Source organism: Gavia stellata, chromosome 14 (genome assembly GCF_030936135.1).
Source record: "Gavia stellata isolate bGavSte3 chromosome 14, bGavSte3.hap2, whole genome shotgun sequence".
In the NCBI taxonomy this organism is placed as follows: domain Eukaryota; kingdom Metazoa; phylum Chordata; class Aves; order Gaviiformes; family Gaviidae; genus Gavia; species Gavia stellata.
The window spans coordinates 11,059,171-11,071,473 of record NC_082607.1 but is presented as its reverse complement, the minus strand read 5'-3'; the positions used below and the strand labels follow the sequence as shown (position 1 = coordinate 11,071,473).

The following is a 12,303-nucleotide window of genomic DNA, read 5'->3' as shown; positions in this document are numbered from 1 at the left end:
AAATGAGAAACCCGGAGCTCAGAGATTTCCTTCCTCCCTACGGTCAGAATTAGGGGTTCTCAGTTACTGGCATTGCCTGAGCAAGCCAATTTGCGTCCTAGAGAAAAGAAGAGGCCGGAGGAGAGAACCAACGGTGCACCGGAGGTGGGAGGAGGTGTGGGTTGACGTTGGGACTGTGCCGTGTGTTAGGCAGCACGTGTGGGCATGTCTCACATGCCGTGGAGCTGCGCACAGGGTCTGCGAGTACGCATGATGTCAGAGAACATACACCACCATATGCAACCGTGAGCACATTTCTGACGTCAGAGCATCCGTGCAGCACGCGGCCGCACCAGTGCACGCAGCCGGGGCACACTCTCCTCTGCTTGCGTGAAGAAGCAAGGGGAAAAAAAAAGGCTAAGTGAGAGGTGGTGAAGCTCCCTGGGAGGTGAACAGATCCCTGCTTTCCCGGGGAAGCCTCCTGCCCCGCACACCTCTTCCAACTCTGCTGCTGGAAGTGCTACCAGGGACAGGGAGCTCATTTAAAGGGGCAGCCCTGAAAAATGGCAGCCCTGCTTCTAGCTGAGGCTCTCGAGGACACGGGGGCTGCCTCCTCAGCTCCTGTGAAGGAGACCAGCTTCACATCCGCAGCATCCGGCCAAATCTACTCAGAGCCCAACATCTCCCGGCCTCCCAGAGCCAAACCCAGCCATGCCCAGCTGTTTCCATTTTACCACCTTTTGTTCCTCTGCCCACCACTGGACTGGGAAGAACATGGATTCCTGATGGCTCAGGCACTTTGCACCCTCGGAGCTGAAGCGGAGCATTGCTGAGGTATTTGCTGCAAAGCTTTACTCATTGCATACATTTGCTACACACCAGGGAGCAATCCTGCCTGCTCCGATACAGCCAGTGCACATACCACACACGTCATATTCTACATGCAGACCCCGCTATGCTAACGTAGCTTCACATACTGGCATCCTCTGTCGCTTGCAATGCCGTGAGGGGCTTTTGATTTATTTTTTTTTTTCCTCTTCAGAAAGGCTAAGACCAAGCAGAGATTCCCAACGTGGACTTTCAGAGCAGCCCAAGCTCCGGGGCTCTGTGGCAGCACCACAAAGAGACAATGATTTCTCTTCCATCATTGCAAAAACATGAAAGGCTCCCCTGCCCTGCCTGCCACGGCAGCAATGCAGCTGGCATCGCTTCCTTCCCAGCCTGCTTGCAATCGTCTTACCAGGAACCCTGGGCCGGACCTTTCACACAAGCGGGAGTGGAAAGGAAGAAGCAGACATGCTTCAATTCCCTGCTCCTACCCAGCACCCCCAGCTTGCTGCTCTGGATGGAGGGAAAGAAAGATAGTGAAGGAAAGATGGAAGAATGCTTGCCAGGAATCAGCAGGCGAGAGAGAGCTGAGGCTGATTTTGATGCAAAGAGTGGCAGAGAAAGCAGGACCAGGCTGATAGGAAGGTGGCTGGGTTTTTGGGTGCTTTCTGAGCATATCAGCTTTGAATCTAATTATTTCAACCAGACAGTGACACAGTAATGAAGAAAAAACAAGGGAAGGGAAGAAGAGGGTTGTGTTTTCCGAGGGGAAAGGGGGAGAGAATTCCCATTGATTCCCGTGTGTCTGCCTGCTACAGTGTCTTGAAATAATAATTAGAAGGATCAATAAGAAATCATGTGGGGTTTGAAGATAATGAATGAAAGAGGCAGAAGAAGCAAATTGAAATGTTTTTCTCTAAAGCAGGGTAAATTGTTTTTCAGGCAGGGTCTAGCCTCCATTTTAATGCTTTCCAAACAGCTCCAACCATTTTCTAAGCTGGCTTCTGGGTTCAAAACAAGACTGGTCTCACCATTTAGAGGAGAAAGAGAGGCACAGCCTCAGAATGGGTCCTGGAGGAGAACACTAATAAAACGAATGTGTGTGGGAAGAAATGGAGGCAGTGAAATGGGGCAGAATGCACACGGCGCGCCAGCGACCAGAGCAGGGTTACGTAATAATCTCAGAGAGCAGGGACGTAGCAGCAGAGCGAAGAAACCACAACTCAATGGAGAGCGAGTGCCAGTTTGGGAGCGCTGGCAAGTGGCACCGTGAGCCCACGAGGCTGCCTGGCGGGCAGCACGCCCCACGCCTGCTAAACACAGTATGACGGGATGCCCTCGACACTGCTGGGGCTTCAGGCAACAGCATCGTAAGCGGCGACTACCTCAGGTGGGGTGTCCAAAAAAAATCACTCCCGACGCCCGCCTTGTGCCGAATGAGACCCAGCTGGCCCAGCTCGGCTCTGGGGAGGCTGCTCCAACACACAGCTCCTACGCTGGGCAGGACCGTGGTGGCCAGCCTGAGCAAAGGCGATGCCAACCTGAGCGATGCCGGCAGCCCACCCGAGCGACGACGATGGCCAACTGCAACAACGCCGGCGGCCGGCCCAAGCAACGCCAGCGTCCATCCCCGCCGCCTGCAACGTCCCGGGGTGATGCTGCACCCTGCCACGACCCCGCCGCTCTCCCCAGGTTACCCCCATCAGCCACCCACCCCGTCCCATCCAGTCCCGCACGGGGAGCCGCTGCCCGGAGCTGGCCCGTACCTGCTCGTACCAGTCGCGGCTCGAACACGTGCACTCGGGCCACCAGCCCGGGCCGCTCCCGTTCACCTTGGGCGCGCTCTTCCCCGGCGGCGGCGGCGGCGGCTTCAGCGCGGCGGGGTCGCGGGCGGGGGGCCCCAGTTTGGCCTTGCCGCGGGCAGCGGGCGCGGCCCCCCCGGGCGCGGGCAGGGTTTGCGAGCCGTACCCGCCGTAGCCGTACTGCTCGTGCTGCCACTCGCCGTAGGAGGGGGGCTCCATGCGCCGCAGGGCCGCCATCCGCGTCACCTCGTAGCACTCGGGGCACTTGCAGCAGTGGTGGTGCTTGTGCATCGCTGCCCTCACACCATAGAGCCGGCAGGGAGGGAGGGAGGGAGGGAGGGAGGGAGGGAGGTGGCGCGGAGGGAGGGAGGGAGGGAGGGACGGGGGGGCGGCAGCGGCCCCCGCCCCACGCAAGGCGCGCCTGCCGCCTCCTCGCCCGCTCCGCGCCCCCGGCCCCGCGGGCGGGAGGAAGGGGGGGGGGGGGGGCGGTTAGAGCGCGGTGATCTCCGCGGGGGCGCGCCGCAGCATGGTCCGCAGCGCCGCTCAGTCCCGGTGCCGCTCCCAGCGCGGGGCGCGGGGCAGCGGCTCCGCCCCGCTCCGCTGCATGAGGCAGCTCAGCCTGGTCCGGCTCGGCTCGGCTCGGCTCGGCTCGGCTCGGCTTAGTCCGGTCCGGCTTGGCTCAGCCCAGTCCGGTGCGGCGCGCCTCGGGAGCGCGGCGCGCGGCACCTGCGGCGGCGCGAAGCATCCCCCGCCTCCCCCCCCCCCCCCCCCCGGCGGCCAATCCGCGCCGGCGGAGCCTCCGCGCCCCGCCCCGCCCCGGCGGTGAGCGCGGGGGCTGGGGGTGCCGCTCGCCGAGAGCCGCGGCCGCCCTTACCCCCACCGGCCGGGGCGGTTCCCGGGCAGCGGGTCCAAAACCCGCCTGCGGACAGCGCGCCCCGGGGGAGCGCCCGTGCTGCCCCCGCCGCTCCCGGCAGCCTGTGCTGGCGGCATCCAGAGGGAACAGAAATCCCCCGCTCAACAGCCCTGTGCATCACCGGCGGCTGCCCTCACCCCTCCCCGGGCGCACCACGCAGCTCTTGTGCAGCTCCGTTCCTCGAGCCCCGGCGCGGCAGCGGGCAGCCCTGCCAGCTTTGCGGTTGACAGCAAGAGGAGTTCACTTCGCATCAGCTGTGATCCGCACTGGAGTATGAACTAATTTTTCCAGACCTGAACCGTGGTCACTAGCCCGGCAGCAGCATCTCTGTTGCATCCCCACGTCAGCTCTCACCCAGAAACGTTACTGCACGTTCCAGCTCAGCACTCTGGGGATGCTGCCATTGCCCAGGGGGCCACGGATGCATTGGGGGTGTAGAAACTCCAAGGGCCTTTGCTGGGCCTTCCATCTACTGCCATCAGGGGATGGTAAAAGCAGAGCAGAAATGCCCACTGGTGCAGCAGGACAAGGGCACTGCTCCCAGTGCAGCTCAGGCAACCCCTCACCTCTTGCACAGAAGTGCTGGCCTGGAAGAAGTTCAGAAGAGAGTCGCACAGACAAACTGAAGGGTAGAAAGAAAAACTATTACAAAAAAACACATCTGACCAGTTAGAACCTGAAACCAGCCTCCTAATGCTTAAGAGATGTGATAAACACTAGGGTGGGTGAAGAATTGTTTGAAGAAATGGTACATAAACATGTAGAAGAGCAATGAAAGGTGTGCAGTAGGGCACCCGCAGGATACGGGTAAAGAAATAAGACGGAGGCAGGAGAGGGCCGCAAGTTGAGTTGCAAGACGTGGTGGTTCAACACCCCAATTCAGGCTACAAGATCTGTAGGCTCCTACTGGCCTCATGCAGCTGGCACAGCATGGCCCTGCTTACAAGCAGGTCTGAGGGAGGAGGAAGCGCGTGACAGCCGGTCAGACAAATGCCCATGCCCACTCCTTGTTTCTTCAGCTCTTTAAACCGCAATACAAAATTACTTCTGCACTTGACCACCACAGACAGAGGTGCTCCTGCAGTGTTTGCTCCCAAGTGGTCAAGTGAAATGGTTGCTTCTGGGTGAAGGGGCGGGGGCAGAAGACACCCCATAATTGGGATCTGCATTGTGACCAAGCCCCACGGTCCCCACCGCACGGTGCAGAGCCTGTTCTCTCCAGCGCTGCCTGTGCTTCATTGCCTCTGGGCTGCTCAGGTTACCTCCATCACAGGATGGATGCTACGAAGACGTGCTGCTCCACGCTTAATGCCATGGAGGGGTGTTGTGGCTCAGATACATCACACGGAAATTTCCCCAGCTGCAAGCTTAGGACAGTCTCAGTGTTCCCAGACAAGCAAGTCTAGAGAGCCTGTCCTCACCATGCTGGCCTTGAGCGGCCGAGCACAGCACTGCTGCTGAGCCCTTGGAAACAGCTCCACAGGTGGGCCTCACCCTGCTGCTCCCAGGGGCTCTTGCTGACAAACACTTACGGGACCCGGGTGCACTGTGGCACTGACCCAAAGACCCAGGAGATGCAGCAAGATGAAGCCAATGGCTGCACGTGAGAAAGTACTTTCACCTTGCAGAGCTCAGTGCCACAGGACACTGCAGACCCCAGGAGCTCACTAAGGCAAGGAAGGATTGGATGCCTGCACGCAAAGCAAGCTTCTTCAGAGTTATTTTAATCAATGAAAAACTGTGTTTGTGTGCATGGAAGGAAAGCATGCAGTGCTGGCCTTAACAGAGAACTTTACACTTCAGGCTTCAAGAAATTAGGTTCATCTCCACATCTTCTACTGGTCCTTGTGCCATCTCCCAGAGCACACGGTGCTGGCCCTGCAGGAGGGTGCTGGGCTGACGAGCCCTGTGCTCCCAGGAGATGCTGCACCTCCTCAGGAGCCAAGGTGGACCCGGGGCTGGGGGATGTCATGTGTGGCGAGAGGGCATCTTGCAGCAGTGATGGCAGAGGTGGGAATGAGGGGAGGGACTGGGGCAGGAATGAAGCTGAGGTAGGGGATTGCTGCACCAAAGCAGAGCAATAAGCCATGTAGAAACAGGCAGGTGGCCAGTGTCTCCTGCATGAGAGTAAAAGGACATGAAGTCCATCCTGGCTGCCCACCGCCTTCCACCCTGCAGCACCTCTGAGATCTGAGTCACTTCATCAATGAGATGTGCCCAGAATCTGAAACACAACCGTAACTAATTACTGCTCCGGCCCAACTGCAAACCTCCTTCCCATGGCAGTTCTCACCCTAGGATGGCACGGATCAGCTGCAGGGCCATGCAGTGTGCAGAGCCCCACTGGCCACCCAGTGAGGCCCCCCCCCTCCACTACCGTAAGCCTCCACCAAAGCCATCTTCAGGCCAAGATCAGGCAGGAGACCCATGTCTGGAAAAGGCTGACTTGGGTGGGAGGAGAGCACTGGGGAAGGGCACATGTAGAGTTTGTAACCCTGACTGCTCACACCTGCCCTGCTCCAGACACGTCTCCTCCTTTCACTCAGTCCTGTGGTGGGAGCAGGCAGGGACATGGGCATTCAATTAGGGGGGAAGTGCAAAAGCAAAGGAGAAGACCTGTTAGGGAAAACTGCTTTAATAAGGAGCTGAGTGAACAATTAAGAGGAGCATTTGATTTCCCCCCCCCTCCATGGAAGACTGGGGTGCGTTCTCCACAAGGAAGGTCTCCAGTCCTCTCTCTGCTCGGTCTCTGGCAGCCCCGCAGATGGGGCAGCCATGCATGCAGTGGACATCCCTACGTGGGAAACACCCTCGCCGCCAGCCCTGGAGTGCCAGCATCACTGCCTCCAGCCCATTCTGCTTGCCAGCTCGCAAACTCAGGGATGGCTCCATGATCTAAAACCTTCAGCTGCTTCCCCCAGCTCTTTTATCTGTTAGTGCCTCATTGGCACCTGCAAACGGAGGGGCCTTGAGCCTCAGCTGTGCAGCTCTGATAGAGCCCTTCCCTACCTGCTTGCAGCTCCCCTGCATGTCCCATTTTAGCTGCCACAAGAGTTTTTTAATTCCTACTCATTTGTAGTGAACGGCATGTGCCACCTGCTAGCCCCAATTAAAAGGAAAAAGAAAGATCCCTGATTGCTGGCACCTGCTTGCAACGCTCCCTAACGCTGCGTGGGGCTTGGGACACGTTATAGAGCTCAAGAGGAGGCCAGGGCCGGCTGGCCAGGACATCAGCTTCCTGCACTTCTCCAGCTTGCTTCAGTGAGTAGCGGCATTTTGGCTACTGGGAGTGGCACTGCTGGAGCCCAAAAGGTGTGGGCACCTGCGCTGGGGTGCCCAGATCTGGGTCTGGCAGGGCAGATGCAGTGCCCAGCGCCTTCATGCAGCTGTGGGCATCTTGCCCCAGTGATGTGGGCACTGAGCAGGGCTAAAGAAGCTGGGAGCTGATTTCCAGGCAGGTGCCTTCATGGAGGGAAGCGATTCAAGGAAACCAAGAGCTCCCTCATCTCCTACCCTCTTCCTACCAGAAGCCTGCCCATCTTATTTAAATTCAGCTTTGGCAGCTGCTCTTTTTACAGGTGCTAATTTCAGCAGTGTCAAGAAATCCCCAGAGATGGTGCTAGTTACATGGCACGAAGGCGTCATGGAGCTAGGTTTTGTCTAGTGTTGCCAGCATTTCAGCCCCTATTGTCGCTTCCCTCCTCTCACGTGAAGTCCTGCGGGAAGAGGAAGGCAAGTGTGAGGGATCAGGAGCTGGGGGTTTGTTGCACCTACAGCCTTTCTAGGAGCAGAAGACGGGGCAGGCTGAAGGCAGCCAGCTCCTTGCAGAGATGATGGTCACATGAGGGCAGTCGCACTGCTCCTTGCCTTTAGCCCAAGCGGGAGCTGTGTCCTGCCAGGGGAACCGAAGCCACGTTAGCTCTGAGCCCGGGTGCAGATGGGGAAGGTGTCATCTTTGCAATGCTGGGGGAGGAGGCAGGGGACAGTTTTGCATGGGGAAGGTGCCTTTCTTGACCGCTATCAACTGCAAAAAGCTACCCAACATGCAAAACAAAGGGGAGGCAGTGGGGTCTGCAGCCACGCAGCAGAGAACAGGGGGTGAGGAGCACTGGGACGTAAATGTACGGGGGGGAGCAGGCCACAGGGACGTGAGCAGCAAAGGGAGGAACCAACCAAGCTTGGCTCAGTCCATCAGTCGGTTCCTTAGCACTACCACAGACCCCCATCCATCCGGGATTTGCAATTTGCTGTGTCTGGGACTTGTCAAATGAGACTTGAACAGGCGCTCTGCAGAGCTGGCTGCACAGCTAGTGGGCAAATGGGGCCGGCGGATCGCATGAGTGTTGGAGGGTTTGCGCAGTCACGGGTGAGTGGGAAGGGGCAGGATAACGAACATCTCATGCTGATACTGTTCCTCCGTGCCACCGGCAGCGATTCACGCCGGGAAATGTGCAGCTGGGATAATAATAACCAGGCATACCAAGGGACTTGATAGCTCTCAGCACTCTCAGGGCAGTTGCCAGAGAAATTATTCTCCTCCAGGGCAAAACCATTTTCATTGTGTTAATGATCCCTGATATGTTGCCCAGTGCAACTACGCAGTTCCCGTATCCTCACTTGTGGCAGCAACAGTGCAAGGGCCTTCAATGAACACCACTGGCTGCTTTCTGCAGTTGGAAGTATAGCCAACTAAACGTCTTCCATGGCTGCACTAGAAGGGAAGAGGAGCGATGGAGAGCTGCGGCAGGTCCCTGCAGCAGAGCCCAGGCTCCCTCCCTGTAAAGGAGAGCCTGGAGGCTCTATTTAATAGCAATCAACTGCAGCAGGCTTTATGGATTTCCTGACAGCCTCACAACGCCCACAGCTGCTCTCCCCGTCACCCGACAGAGAGGCTTCTGCCTTGTGCTGGAGCACTTGAAGCATGGGCTGGCCACGGGCTGCCTTCCCACAGCACCTCCCTGGGCACATGGGGGGAGTCTTGCTGCTGCATGGGCATGGCAATTACAGCACTGCCATGTCTTGTGGTCTGTGGGTGCCCAGTCCTTCTGTGTGCCTCATTTCCTTTAGAATAAAGCACATTTCCAGCCTGATGGAGCAGAGGGAAGGTTTGAAAATGTGACCAGGGCACAACTTCACCACTCCGAGCCAGAGTAAGAGCAAGGTATTTTGAAGTCGCATGTCTTTAAGAGGGTCAGTTGATATTTTTTTTGGTCCTGTACCTTGATCTGCAGCCAGTTGTGCCTAGTGTGACCCCCACCAGACATCCTGTTTCCCTGCATCTTTCACTAGTCCCCAGCTGTCCCTGGGTGTGCTAACACACTCAGACTTAGCGGCAGCCGAACACACCCCACTTGGACTGTACAAGGCTGTCGGAGGCCTCCTGGCCAGCCCTGCCTAAGCTGATGCGTCCTTGGGGCCACAAAGCTCCACGAGTCAGCTCTTGTGGGCTCTCTACCCGGAGCCACCCCTGCAGGAACAGTCCCATCCTCGGAGCGGGTCAGCATGTGGCTCTGAAAGCGCTGCAAGGGCTCAGCACCACACTGCTGAGGTCTGGGGCTGCCCTGGACAGCACAAACCTGCACAGAGGGACCTTTCCCCACATCCAGTGTCCAGGGACGCCCTTTCCTCGATTATTCCCACCCTGCATGTGGGACAAGAAGGGGAGCTCTGTGGGCCCACACTTCCCCTCCTTCGCCTGGCCAGCACTGCTCCAATCTGCCCCTTCCAGACGGAGCAAAGCCCATTCAGCAGCTCCCACTGCCCCCAGCCAGTGGCTCGTGGGGGTACTGGTGCCTTGTCCAGGCTGTGCTGCCCCAGGACACACTTTCCGGCGTGGGAACCTGCCCAATCTCGGAGAGAAAAATGTATGCTGGTGTCCCTGGGAGCCCCGGGCACCTGCAGTGGACGGGAGGTGGGCGCCCGGCGGGCCCTGCCCTCCTTAGCGCCACTGCCCTGTCCCCTTTAAGGGAGAAAATCTGCTCGGAAATTTCTGAATGGCTGTCCCCGCCCCCCGCCCGCCTGCCGGCCGCTCGTCCAATCAGCGCGCGAGCCGCAGGGCCGCAGCCGGCTCAGGGGACGGCTCTTAAAGGCGCACTGTCGCCGCCCGCCCGGCCCCGCCGCCGCCTGCGCGCCAGGGGGAGACACGGCCGTTCCGGAAGCCCCGAGGTGACCTTCCAACCGGGTCCCAGCCCTGGGGCGAGGAGGTGTTCCCGAGGCACAGGCACACCCATACACATGTGTTCCTCCGGAGTGACACACCAGCAGCGCAAGCCCTGGGTGACGGGTGACATCAAGGGATGATGTGCTGCTTCCCTCACCCTGGCTTCAGGGCTTGGTTTGGACAAGGGATGGTGGGGTCCCAGGGACTGGGCATCCACAGGGGCCAGAGCGCACAACTGGGTTGGGTTTCACCCCAAAAGAAGACAGGCCATGAGCTCTGCCACAGAGCCACGGTGTGGTGAGACCAGGCAGCCGGGAGAGTGATTTCATCACCACGCTCTTGTTCTGAACCAGAGCAGTAACACAGGAGCGCTCCCACAGCAGCAGAGCCCCAAAGCTTACAAAACCTCCCTGCAAAAACACCCTGTGAGATTCAGCTATGCAAAATCTACCACCGCACAGAGGGGAAATAGCTGCATAGGACGTGCCAAGGGAATGGGAATGAACAGCACAGCAACGGGACTGCAACATGCTCACGAAGCAGCTGGCAGAGCCTGCCCCTGGCTTCAGCAATGAATCCAGCTCCAGGACCAGCCTGGCTCTCCCTCTTGCCCCGCAGCGCAGTGCCCCCTCGCTTGCTCTGCCACAGCTCTTCCCGCAGTCTGCTGTAGCTGGGCTATGAAATTTTCTGGTCTAAAAATACCCCTTAAAAAGGGGGGACAGCCTGGCAGGATATTGCCATGTTTCCTGGACGCGTGCAGGGGGGAAGCTGGTTGTGAGGCTGGGGAAGTGATGCCGGCCAGGCATAATACTCTCCATGCCAGTGCTTTGGGCACAGACACTGGTGTGCCTGAGCGGTGCCAGCCCCGAGAGCTATCTAGGCCACAGACCACAGGAGGACTTTTCCTGAGTCTCAATACTTGGAATAATTTTTAGGTGCAATGCCAGTGAGGCTCCTGCAAGGTGCTTTGTACCTGCACGCTGCAGGGCTCTGGCAGGTGCTGCCCTGGAGCAAACCTTCGCTTCCTGCAGCAGGGTACGAGGTTGACTTGAAACGCTTGCAATGGTGCAGCCACACATGGTCTAACCTCCCAGAGCAGGCAGAGCAAAGCAAGAGGAGGCAGCACACAGCAGAAAGCACCTTTGAAAGGGCTCACACTTGGATTCACAAGAGGGACGATTCCCAAACCCGCACTCATCCACTGTCCCTCCCCTGCAATTCCCCTAGCTCCTACCAATGCCACGGATAATGGATCTCTCAGCATAGCTTGATACTGATCCTCCAAATCCGAAAGACTAAAAACCTTCATAAGCAGTTATCGTGGCTGCTCTATTTATAACAGTGCCGGTATTGCTTCTGCCACCAGAATCCTGATTTGCGTCCAGCCCGATGCCATTAAGATGCAGCGACATTCCCCCAGCTCCAGCACTCCAGATAGAAAGCAGCTGGCCTGTCAGGCTCTGCCTTCAAGCTTGGTTTGTTCCTTTAAAAAATGGCGAGGAGAGCCCATTTGTTTTGCAGAAATGCACCCAGGAGATTTGTCCTCGGCCTCCCGAGATGCTGGGGTGGCTGCCAGGTGGAGCAGAGTGTGGATGGGTGGAGGTCAGAGTGGCACGTCCCGTGCTGTGGGCACGGAGGCTCTGCACTTTGAGAGCCCCTCGTTGGTTTGTGCTGCGGGAGAAGGCCTCCAGCGCTTCACTTCGGTTGCGGCAGGAATGTGGTCAGTCACCTGACAAGGCAAAGCAGGAAAGGAGGGACCTGGGTGCTGCTCTGGGGACCCTGTACCAAGGCTGCACCAGCTCATTTTGGAAACTTGATGAGCAAAGCAGACAGAGACCCAGCGGGGACAGCGTGGCGGCTCATGGACCTCCTGGCCAAGGCACTGATGGGGCTGGCCCCTGTTCATTCCCCATCCCGCTGAGATGCCTGTGAATGGTCTCAGTTCTTTCTTTCAGAGCTATGCATGAAACCCATCAGTGTGGATCTCAGTGTGCAAGTCGCCTCAGCTGCTGTGCTCCCCTGGGGACGGGCAGACACGTGCACTAGACGGAGGCAAACGAAGCTGGAGCATGAATCTGGAGGGAGGATGGATGGACTCCAGGCTTGTCTGGATGACTTTGAAGTGTGGCTCTCTGCAGGATGCTCCCCAAAGCCTCCCCATCACTGTCCCCTTTCTGCCAGTGCATGGGGGGCACTGCACACACTCACACCATCACAAAGTAACTTCAAAACAGTGATGATGACTTGGATGAACAGACGGACCAACAGCCCTGTGCCTGGCAGGGCTTTCCTACGCTGCGCAGCCAGAAAAGACTTAGGGTCTGCTGAGGATCTTCCCTTTGCTGCTGGTTTTAGACAGAAAGTCCCCAAATAGAGTAGGAACAGGTAGCCACACATGAGCCTTTGGTTTGACAGCCTAGTGGCTCTGCTGACTTCTCCATCCTTTGCTGAAGCTGTATATTGAGCTGGGAGAAACAAGGTCTAAGCATTTCCTCGTTCATTTCTGCAGCAGGAATAGCAAGAGCCTCTAGTAAAGCTGAGGCCATTCAACCCCAAAACGTCCACTGAAGTGACAGGTCTTACTGACGCAGCCCATGCTGACCCCCCTAAGAGCAGCAGCA

The 12,303-nt window shown here is 58.0% G+C and overlaps 1 protein-coding gene across 5 annotated transcripts in view; it reads right to left on the bottom strand.

Moving 5' to 3' along the window:
- Nucleotides 1-12,303, bottom strand: part of DLG3 (discs large MAGUK scaffold protein 3) — a 78,299-nt gene that overhangs the window by 49,738 nt on the left and 16,258 nt on the right. For 4 of the 5 annotated variants that reach the window (XM_059824509.1, XM_059824510.1, XM_059824511.1 and 1 more), the window contains exon 1: nucleotides 2,574-2,900. The exons of the other annotated variant lie outside the window; for it this stretch is intronic. In XM_059824509.1, the coding sequence (XP_059680492.1) occupies nucleotides 2,574-2,900 (327 nt within the window). Of the gene's footprint in view, nucleotides 1-2,573; nucleotides 2,901-12,303 lie in introns of those variants that run through there. 5 annotated transcript variants of the gene reach the window in all.